Source organism: Liolophura sinensis, chromosome 4, assembly GCF_032854445.1.
Source record: "Liolophura sinensis isolate JHLJ2023 chromosome 4, CUHK_Ljap_v2, whole genome shotgun sequence".
NCBI classification, from domain to species: Eukaryota; Metazoa; Mollusca; class Polyplacophora; order Chitonida; family Chitonidae; genus Liolophura; species Liolophura sinensis.
In genome coordinates, this window is record NC_088298.1 from 8,669,851 (window position 1) to 8,681,982 (window position 12,132).

Genomic DNA, 12,132 nt, shown 5'->3' on the forward strand with positions numbered 1-12,132 from the left:
AATTGGTTAAAACCTGAGTGTCGCTATTAATGTAAAGAAAATGTATATATATATTAACGAAATAATACAACCATATAAACTAGATTATATAGAAAGCAAAATTTCTCCCACAACGATAGACGGCAATCATTTATGGGTTTATTTAAGTTTTATGGTTGAAGGAAACTGGGTACCCGGCGTAAACCACCAACCTTTGGCACATCACTGACGAACTGCCTATTATTTGACGTACATATTCGCACACCACATTTGTGGAGGCTGCGGAAACGGCCAAAGGGGCGTCATCGACCGCTTATAAACAATGGTGAAGTAGTCGTACTAGGCCAGTTTTGAGCCCGGACCTCGTGTATTCTAGCGATTAAAACGCAAACGTCTTTGATCACCAGACCACGGCCCTCTCCCAGTCACCACCCCCTAAACTATCAGTGAGGTCTTAGGTCCGAATCCAGGGTTTGATAATTTGACCGTAGCTTAAGGTCAGAATGTGTGTAAGGTAAACATGTACCTGTCAAACAGAGCTGGTTGACTCACCTTAATATAGACGTAAACCTGACTGTAGCGAATTAATGGGCGACAAAATCTGTAGCGCTAAATGACAACAATGAATAGTTATTTCATCTTAATGTAGATTTTCTCGTTTGACGTCGTGGTGTACAGCCATTTTTTCGGGGAAAAATAACGGAATGAAAGATTTAACCACCGAAAATGGTGACAACAAATGAACAATTGTTTAATGACGCGTCAGTGTGACAACGATCACCATACATGTACTCACTAATTTATTGTTTTGTCACAGAATATTCTTTTTTGTCGTATGGGTAGATCCTTTTCAACCAGAAAATCTAGCTAAATGGAGCATAATTTTGTTAAAAGTGAACGAGTGCTTTTCTAAATTAAAGCAGTTAATATCTTTATCATCTCTCACCAAAGCAAAGCATTTTTGCTTGAATATTTATTTATTTACTTATTTATTTAATTGCTTGGTGTTTTACGCCGTACTCAAGAATATTTCTCTTATACGACGGCGGTCAGCATTATGGTGGGTGGAAACCGGGCAGAACCCCGGGGAAACCTACGACCATCCGCAGGTTCTTTTGCTTGAATAACATTTTGTTGTGCATCACGTGACGATATCACGTGACGGTGTCACAGGCTGACCGTTACACGCCTACCACCAGCCTCAACACCACAACGAAGCCCACAATCAGCGTTACCACGAGAAATACCAGGAACGCCATCCAATCAGTGATCTCAGCGATTTGTCTCCAGGTCATCACGTGATCAGAACCGTCTCGTTTGTTGCTCCCGCTTTTTTTCTGAGCAGACGACAGCTTCTCGTCTCCTTTTGCCACTGTCCACGCCACATGTGTTTCCTGCAGTCCGTCTTCTGTCCGGATGTCCGGGCCTACTTTGTGGTTTGATATTACAGGGTGTCCCTCCGGATTGCAAACCGGACACGAACTGTTTCGTGAACACAGAATCTTTGATAAATACCCACAGTAAAGCGTTTTCAGGTACCGTGGGACTGGACCCTCGTGAAAGTGTAGACGCAGAACAATTGTGGCCACCACGACTGTAAAGACACTGATAATGAATGTTGTAGCCAGATAAACACCTGAAACCAAACAAAGAACATAATTTTTGTTATTTTTTCTTTCAAATATTCCGTTATATGAATAAATGATTATGGCTTAACGCCACTTCGGTAATATTGCCGCCATATGGCGGGGAGTCATTATATGGGAAAAAAGAACACTTCGACAAAGTTAGCTTTTAATAAAACAAGAAAGTGGAAAAATTGTTATCTTACCAAATATGTTTACTTATATGTGGTATATGCCATTTATTTATAGTTCTTTATTGACATTTTGGCGTTTAACTTAGTATTTAAATCTGAAAATGACTACACTGTCAGTAAGTTACTAATGGCATTATTGTTAAAACATTTTGATGTCTTAATTTAAAAAATTACGAATTACAACTATTTAACTGAGATCATAGCCAACAGTTTAGTGATGAGAGCATTGTCAGCAATTCAATCTTCTGTTGCCTACACTGACCACAGTTACCTGGCGACAATATTGTCAGCAGCTTTCCAATGGCGTCATCAACCTGCTACTTGCAAAATTGCCAACAATATACTAGTTGCATCATTGTTAATACTTCACTTCAGCACTACGCCAATATCTTGCAGCTCGCAACATTTTCAACAACTTACTAATCATACCACTGTTAACAACTTATTTATCGCTGCTTTGTCAACAGCTTACTTATCACGGCATTGTCAATAACTTAGTATTCGCAACATTGTCGATAACTTACTATTCGCAACATTGTCAATAGCTTACTATTCGCAACATTGTCAATAACTTACTATTCGCAACATTGTCAATAACTTACTATTCGCAACATTGTCAATAGCTTACTTATCGCAGCATTGTTAATGGCTTACTATTCGTTGCATTGTCAACTGCTTACTAATCGCATCATTGGCAACGGCTTACTAATCGCATCATTGGCAACGGCTTACTAATCGCATCATTGTCAACGGCTTACTAATCGCATCATTGTCAACGGCTTACTAATCGCATCATTGTCAACGGCTTACTAATCGCATCATTGTCAATACCTTACTATTCATACCACTGTTAAAAGCTTACCATTCGCTGTATTGTTAATGGCTTTCTAATCGCTGCATTGTCAATAACTAATTAAATACAGCGTTGTCATTAACTTATTAATTTCAGCACGTCAACTTCCCAATCGCAGCATTGTCAATAACTTAATAATCGCAGCATTGTTAATAGCTTACTCATCGCAGCAATGTCAATAACTTACTAATCGCTGCATTGTCAATAACTAATTAATTACAGCGTTGTCAATAACTTATTAATTTCAGCACGTCAACTTCCCAAAAGCTGCATTGTCAATAACTTAATAATCGCAGCATTGTTAATAGCTTATTCATCGCAGCAGAAATGTCAATAACTTACTAATCGCTGCATTGTCAATAACTTATTAATCACAGCATTGTCAATAATTTAATAATCGCACCATTCTCAATAGCTTACTAATCGCAGCATTGTCAATAACTTACTGATAACAGGGGTATGTCGGGAACTGTGCGGCATCTGATCGCTGAAGAGGGTGAGGAAAACAGCGAAGGACAGCAGGTTCGTGATGGATAGAGACATCTTCTCTCCGGCATCCGGTGGAAGGACGAAGACAATGATGTTGAGAACACTGAGAAACAACATAGGCAGAATGATATGCATCGTGAAGAACGGACGACGTCGTCTGAACTTCAGCGTGTACCAGAGGACGGACTGAGGTTCGGTGTCGAAGGTCATATCGTGACGTTCGCCATGAATGGATGAGATCTCCCACTCGCCGTTCGGACGGTAATTGTCAACGTTCACCTCTTCCGTTGTCATGTTGACTTCGTGCGTCGTGTACACCCAGGCGCCGATCATTATCTCACAGGACTGCGAGTCGAAGGGGTAAAATGTCATGTCAATCTCACAATGTGTTTTGACGACTTTTCCCGCTTCCATGGTGATTTCCCCGTTGTGTTTGATAACCACTGGGACGTCACTGCTGCCAAGTTTGGTAAACTGGTCTATTCTGTTAAAAGATATTTGCAAGGATTTATTTTATGTGTTTATTTGTTTATTTGATTGATTGTTTTAACGCCATACTTATACGGTGGTGGGCGGTCAGGTTTATAAGTGGGGGAAACCGGATTGCCCACCGGGGTAAACCCCGGCACATCGGTAAGTTTCTGACGAACTTGCCCAACTTCCTCACTCGCATACGTGCACACCAGAGCGCTGGAAGAAAAGTTGCCTTAACGAGCGTTAGCTGGTTAAATTATGGTGGGAGGAAAGCGGACGAAGCCCAGAGAAAATCTACGACCATCCGCAGGTTGCTGGAAGACCTTCCCACGTGAGACCGGAAAGGAAACTAGCATGAGCTGGACGTGAACTCAAAACCATCACATCAGTTAGAATCTTCTGGGTCACTGTGTTATTCTAGCGCGCTAACCACTAGGCCACAGAGGCGCAAATAACCACATTTATTGTCACGTATTAAGGTGCTAAGGACAGTGACAACGGATGAATATACATATTCCCTGTCCATGTATATATCAACATATGCTTAGTTTTATATATGAGCATTTTGTAAATTTGTCATCCTCTTACCCACAAGAAATGGAAGTTACTCCTTTACATAATGTAATCATTGTCATCCCTTGCAATATGTACTAGTGTATATTTTCCTTCTCTGGCGGGGCCTCCGCGGCTCAGTCGGTTAGCGCGCTAGTGCAGCGCAATGACACAGAAGTCTCTCACCGATGCGGTCGCTGTGAGTTCAAGTCCAGCTCATGCTGGCTTCCTCTCCGGCCGTACGTTGGAAGGTCTGCCAGCAACCTGCGGATGGTCGTGGGTTTCCCCCGGGCAGTGCCCGGTTTCCTCGCACCATAATGCTGGCCGCCGTCGCATAAGTGAAATATTCTTGAGTACGGCGTAAAAACACCAATCAAATAAATCAAATAAATAAATCCTTCTCTGGCTGCAAGACTTACATCATGTACAACTGGTGTTGCGTGTCAGATGTAAATGTACTAATGCATCTGAAACCATTATTGTAAATGGCTTTACTTGTACATGTTTATTGTACGTAACCCATAAAAGAAAAAAAAATAAAGATCAGCTTTGCCTAAAAAAAAAAACAGTTCCTAACCCAGACCAGGACTGAACACGTGTCTCGAGGGAATAACGAAGTACTTACGTATTAGATACGGATATATCTGGCTTCCAGACGTCATTATCGTCACCGTCGTGGACAAAGAACTTCTCAGCTCCGTCGTAAAGATTTTTATCCCATATCATTTTCTCGTCTATCCATTTCTGTAAAGGGTGAAACGGCTATCCAAGTTATCCGATATAATATTTATCTTTCTCCTTGCATATATCAGGAAAATACATCCACAATACTTATGTTTGTTACAGCGTCTAATTTTTTTTCGCAACTTATAATTTACTGAAATATTGAATGGCTTATAAAACCCTAATTGAAAAAAATTGACAAGAGGCCGGATTTCCACGTGTGACCATTTGCCAGCTATCATACTGTCCTCATTGTTCTGGTTTTACTTTTTTTGCAGCGTAAGTAAAAGAACGCTGTAACGAGTAGGCCTGTGATGATCACTTAACATTACTTACACAAAAGCCCCAGGTGGCTACTTCAATTCCTCTCTTTACACTGGGATGGCAAAGTATCGCAGCCATAGGGGGAACCAATGGTACCATACACCATACACCGTTTCACGCCATGTCCGGTAAGTCCTTTCCAAACAATGGCTGCAGTCCAAAACTGCTGTAAATGTTGGCTCTTACCTCTCAACTGCCATGCACACGCAACATCTCACATATATTCCTCTAGGCAAAATGCTAGTGTATTGTAACGTGTAGGAAAGAAAAAGTACTTACCACGACAACCCAGATAGTGGAGGCTAGCGTTTGAGTTTTAATATCCTGTGAACAAAAATGTACCGTAAGTTAGTTTTACCTTTTTTTTTTTGATGAATGATAAGCGGAAAAGAATTTGTGAGACGCATTTTTAGGAAAATACTTTTAGGAAATACCAAGACAATTATAATGGTTAACAATGTATGGAAGGTATTTATTGCTAATATATCTACACACTACAAACAGGTATTTTGCTTTAAACACATGTAAACATGTGAAATGTTTATTACACTAAAAACGTTTACATCTTAATCGGCTCTATACAAGTAAATAGTTTCAAGTCATACTTACTTGACTATTTGTGTTATTACTAGGTAAACATTTGACGCGTTTACTATAATCAACACATATCTTTAGTTACTAAACACTAGGACGCATTTTAAACTGTAGCTGGAAACACTTATTTTAGTATGTATAAATAAACGATTTTCTACGTACTTTTTCATTAAGACTAGACAGTTATATCAGAGCGGCTTTTTGATATGTGGGTTATGTCGATGTTATGTTTTCTAACCAAATTACAGGAATTCGTTTTACTTTATCTTTCATCAGAACGTATTTTCTCAGGAGAGTCAAGTGAAATATGCGTTGAAGAACATAATTTTAATTTGTGTTTCTAAACACACTGTGCTCACATCTAAACACCAGCAATCCATTTTTACAGTGTATCGTGTGTATTACCAGGGACTCCACGTTGAGCAGCTCCAATTTAAAGTGCACGTCTACAGAGTCGTTCTGGTCGAGAACAGGCCGGATGGAGTCGCTGTAACCATTAAACATGGCGGCCCGTAACGAGCTCTCATTCGTGTACGAATAGGGCATGACTGCAAGTAGAATTTTAAACTCATTAAATTTAAAACACTTAAAAAGCAGAAAAAATAAACAAGCAAATAACAAACAGCCACACTCTAATGCAAGTACTGGCAGGACTCGAATAAAAATCATTACGAACATTTTCTATTCGGAAATTCAAGCTCGTCGTGCATATTTAAGGCGAAAGAGGATTTTTTTTATCGGAAATTTTTGTAAAATTACATGAAGAAACATAAGTAGAAAATAAATATACCATCGGTGGTGGGTTTTATTCTTACCGTTCCTGTAAATGCTTAAATAGCAGCACATTACAAGACCTCTAAAAGGCTGAAGCAGAATTAGGTAAAACAAGCAGTGATGTTAACTGCAATACATTATAGGCCTAGAATTACTCAAAATGCCGTATTGTCATTATATTTAATATGCACTCAATTGAAGGCAATGGAGGCCGCGGTGATGCTTACACTCAAAAAATTAATCTGTTAACGGTAAAAAAAGTCTGTTGTTTGAGTGATGCTTGAATGTATTCTGTTTATAATGTTAATTTCTGTTGAAATTAACAGATTAATTTTTTGAGTGTAACAGGCTTGCTATTTAATTAACACCTGTGTGCTCTGGTGGTTTGGGCTGGTAGATGAATAGTTGTCCAGCCCAGGGTAAAGCACTTCACATTGGGCAATTTATAAAACCAACATTGGTGAAACCTGTTCCAGACGAATTATTTTCAGATCATTGCACTATATCAAATAATCCTGGTCTTGTGGAGGAATACAATATAAAACATTATAGTGTAGAGAGTAAAACCAGAGCAGCATCGACAGTGTGATAGTTGGGTCACAATCATACCATGACAAGTTTGCTGCATGTGTAAATATGGGAGTATGATCGACTGGCTTTCCTTGGCAAACTGTCAGGTGATGAAGGCCGCTAATGGAATCGCATAATAGCACCCATACCTAAACAAATACCTGCAATTAACGTTTACATGTACCTCCCGAGTTCATGAACAAAATCCTTTACCCTTGAGAACTTATCGGGCGTGGAATCAGTTTATATGAAGCTGCCATTGTGAAACTATTTAACATGAACACGTGCCTCTTTTATTTTTATCAACTGACGCGTGTTTCATATAGTGCAGTGATTTGATAATAGTTCGTCTTGAACAGGTTTCACCAATGTTGGATAAGGGTCCCGATAGCACAGTTGATAGCACGTCCTCTTCAGAGGTAGTAGATCCAGGTTCAATCCTGGGTCGAGTCACACCTAAGATTTTAAATTAAGAAGTTGTAACTTCCTCGCTTGGAGCATGGAGGGGATAGTGCAACGACTGGTTGACGGGTATCAGTGTAAATGGCTCGGGCGGGGCCGCTTACTTGCCTTTGGTAAAGCAGCTCTAGATAAAAGACCGCCCTGCATCAAGGAGGCACATTACATGCACTCTAAAGATTCCTTCGTTGTCATATGACTGAGTGAGTGAGTGAGTGCTTGGGGTTTAACGTCGTACTCAACAGTTTTTCAGTCATATGACGACGAAGGAATCCTTAGGGTGCATGTACGTGTAATGTGCCTCCTTGTAGCAGGACGGATTTCCACCGCTCTTTTATCTAGTGTTGCTTCACTGAGACGACTTACCAAAGGCAAGTAAGCCGCCCCGCCCGAGCCATTATACTGATACGGATCAACCAGCCGTTGCACTATCCCCTTCATGCTGAACGTCAAGCGAGGAAGATACAACTCCCTCTTTTAAAGTCTTAGGTGTGACTCGATCAAGGATTGATCCTGGATCTACCGGTCCCGAAGCCGACGCTCTACCAACTGTGCTATCCGGGCCGGTTCATATGACTGAAAAATTGTGAAGTACGAGGTTAAACCCCAAGCGCTCCTTCACTCACTTACCAATGTTGGTTTTGTAAATTCCCCATTACGAAGTGATTTACGATGGGCGGGACAATTATACAACCACCACCCAAACCACCAGTACACTCAAAGAATAATCTGTTAATTTAATAGAAAGTCTGTTACACTTAAAAAATTTGCCTGTTCAATTTTAACAGAAAATCTTTTGTCTGAGTGATGCTAGAACGTCTTCTTTTATTATAACACAATATTCTGTCGTATTCAACATAATATCCTATTAGTCTAAATGAATATTTATGTTGAATTAACAGAATATGGGTGTTATTTTTAACAGAACAATCTGTTGTGTCAACAAAATACATTGTAACGTCACCCAAATAACAAACTTTCTGTTAAAATTAACAGATTAATATTTTGGAGTGTATCTTTGTGATGCTAAAATGTATTATGTTATTATAACATAATACTGTGACATATTCAACATAATACCCTGTTAAGTTAATGTAATCTTACTTAATAAAAAGCCTGAGATAGACCAATATTTAACAGAATAATATGTTGAAATAACAGAATAGTTTGCTGAAATAACAGAATATACTCCAGCATCATCTGAACAACTGACTTTGTTAAATTTAAAGTATTATTTTATGAGAGAGGTAGAACAGAAAGGTCAGAACAATAACCACAACAACATAATGTGGTCGCTTAAAGAATAAGTTGTAATTTTAACAGAAAGTCTATTGTCTCAGTGATGCTGAAATGTATTATGTTATTATAATATAACACTGTGTCGTTTTCAACAAAATATCCTGTTGGTCTAATACAATCGTTATGTTGAATTTATTGCATAGGCGTGCTATATTTAACAGAATAATCTACTGCAAAAATAAAACAGAATACATTCTAGTATCACTCAGATAACAAATTTTCTGTAAAAAATTTTTTTGAGAGCACATAGCACAGAAAAATCGCCATATGTACCTGCAAACATTTTAAAAATGTATTCTGGGTGGGTCATACAAAATTAGAAAGATTTCATTGGTTAAGAAGATGGTGACTTGGTTCTTTGATTCTTTCTTTTTGTATTTTTTAAATGTATATTTATTTATTTATTTGATTGGTATTTTACGTCAAATTTTTATTTTTTATTGGTATTATGGTGGGGGAATTTTTATATATATAATTTTTTCAGGAGCGCTGTCTCGGTTTCAGAAAATTATAGTAAATATTGGTGTATTTCGTTTCTACATTTGGCAACTTCATAAATCTGTATTACGAATATAAACTCACCTGAGGTACAGAACATCAACACAAGTCCCAAGGTCAGACAGGCCATCTTGGATTCCTTACTGTATTTACTGACTATGGAACGCTATTTCTTCTTCTAAGGGCTGTACTTCCTTTTCAACTAAAACACGTTGGATCTTTTCTGAAACACAAAACGTTGGTCCCTCTTAGCTGAAACGTTGAACGGATTCAGATGTTGAAACACAGTGAATGGGATTGCACACCTGCCGCCCAACGTTATTCCTTTTATCTGAAACACAGTGGGATTCCACACTTATAGTCCAACGTTGTTCCTTTTAGCTGAAACAAAGTGGGGATTCACACTTATAGTCCAACGTTGTTTCTTTTAGCTGAAACATAGTCGGGTTTCACATTTATAGTCCAACGCTGTTCCTTTTAGCTGAAACAGAGTGGAAATTCGCTCTTATCGGCCAACGTTGGCACAACCTTTCTTTCATCAGGGTTTCCCTGAGGCATGCGGTAGTACTGCGCTGCTTCATGTGTCTAATTAGCCTCTATCAGCACGCATTACGGTAGTCTTTTTCTTTGAAGATTAATTCACCTCAAACACGTCAGACTGTTTTTCATCGGTGACGGATTTTCCTCTCACCTACGTATCAGTTAATCTTAGCGCCTTATCCAGGGGTCAACGTTTCTACTTGTCATCACGTACACCTTAAAAGTATATCGCACACATTTTGTCCGCTGAAAACGTCACGATGTTTTCACCTGGTGCGTTCCACCGCTGAAAACGTAACGGTGTTTCTCTCAGTGCCATTATCAACGCTTTATCGCTAAATGGCTTGCCTCTGTGTGTGTACTTTCTCCTGGCTGGCTCGCTATGTTATGCAGGGATTCAATAATCATAACAGCTTGGGATTGGCTTCGCGTATTTAAGCCACAGGGATTTACTTGTTTATTCGTTACCTGGAATTCATTTGGCGTGTGTGCACCACCAGTGCAATCCTGTAAATATCCAATTAATTTCAAAGGTTTATCATTTATGTCCGACAGGACCTTTAATAACCTCTTAATATAACAACCCTGGCGCACAAATACCGGCCGATATAATAGCTTTGTTTGCGTAGTAAAGTTTGGGTAAAATCTATTGAAACTCATCAGGGACTATTTGACCAGTTTAGAATGTTGATATCTCCGGAGGGGGGAAGCTGAAGAGGAAAAATAAAATGAGTGTAAAAAGATGGAAAAAAAACTACCTTTTTGAGGGGTTTAATTATCTTGTGTGAAATCCTGTATGCTTTGATTGATCTATACAGAAATGTAATCTAGGCGTATCGGATTGGTCCAGTAAGCAAGTTAATGGCTGTCTTGGATGCCTGGATGGTTTGACTCTGCTCTGCGTCCCATGTGATTGTTTTCAGTTTAATCGCAAATGTTTTTACGCCTATCCTTGAATGGGAATCAAAAATAATCCATACTGAATAATTATTGAAATGTTTCCTATGCGTCTTAATGACTTACCATTGCTCGCCATAACCTATGCTGAATTCTATGACGCACGGTTTATTCGGTCTAGTGTGAATACAACCAAGCACTTTGAGTAATTCCGGACCAGTGACATTGAATGCATCACGGCAATTTTTTTTATCTAGTTCTTATTAGGTCTTGCTGTGAGGGGTCCATCGCCACTTTTCAGACATTTATATAAACAATTTGAATACAACTGTGTGGTAAATTGACAATAGGCAGTGCTTCACGGGTTACGTGTGACCATCTGTCAGCTATCACACTGTCGCCGCTGATCTGGTTTTAATCTCTATGTTGTAATTCTATAATTATATAGAGGTTCTACACGGAGGCAAACGACCTAACACTGGAACTTTTCCATTGCTTCGCTTGTGACTGACCTTTCGTTCTGGCATGCTATGAGAAACGCACAAAACACGTACTCTTAAACCGTGAACAAACAACCTAAAATAAGATCAATACTACTGCTTAGACTTAAGGCTTATTTACTCTGTCATAGTCGTCAACCATTTTGTTCCTCGTAATCCTTGCTACCGCGGGAATCCTACTGGCAAGCTATGGTAGACCCACAAACATGTATTTCGAAGAGCAACAACCTAATCTAGCTTACTCCTTTCCTTGAGACAGATTTATTAACCCTGTGATAATCACTAACCATTTTGTTTCCCGTAGAGAGAAATCGGTTGTCCGAAAAGCTCTTTCCAAATTCAATGTAACAATGCATCGAAATTCATGAATTATGTATCATAATATATAATGATATTAATTCGATTAAATTCGATGTCTCCTGCTCTTCCACTTGGTTATTTGGAATCGCGGTGTGCATGCGTCATTAAGAATGAAATACAACCAATTTGATCAACCAATCTGTTGATCCTTGGCATTGGTTTAACCCAGACTATTCCAAATGTGGGGCAGTTCTCCGATTGGCCGAGGAGTAGGCAGGTCCCAAAACTTTATAACCCTGGGACCAGTTTCACAAAGGAGGGTACGACATTCTTTATCACAGTCTTGTCGTGCGATATTTTCTACGTCACTTCAACATTAAAATAAAACAAACCGCGATATCGTTAATGGATGTCGACGTCTGAAGAAGGGTCAAAGGGGTTTGAACTATCTTGAAACACGCTCAAGTGGTTCTGTCCGATCAAGTGCG

The 12,132-nt window shown here is 39.2% G+C and overlaps 1 protein-coding gene across 1 annotated transcript; it reads right to left on the minus strand.

Annotated features, from left to right (window-relative positions):
- Positions 1 to 1,160: 1,160 nt before the first annotated feature.
- On the minus strand, positions 1,161 to 9,537 carry LOC135464379 (neuronal acetylcholine receptor subunit beta-3-like). Its single transcript, XM_064741805.1, has 6 exons — positions 9,492 to 9,537; positions 6,213 to 6,355; positions 5,493 to 5,537; positions 4,792 to 4,910; positions 3,098 to 3,624; positions 1,161 to 1,615 (listed from the first exon to the last, which is right to left on the minus strand). The coding sequence occupies exons 1-6, from the start codon at positions 9,535 to 9,537 to the stop codon at positions 1,161 to 1,163; spliced, it is 1,335 nt and encodes a 444-aa protein (XP_064597875.1).
- Between the last annotated feature and the right edge of the window lie 2,595 nt (positions 9,538 to 12,132).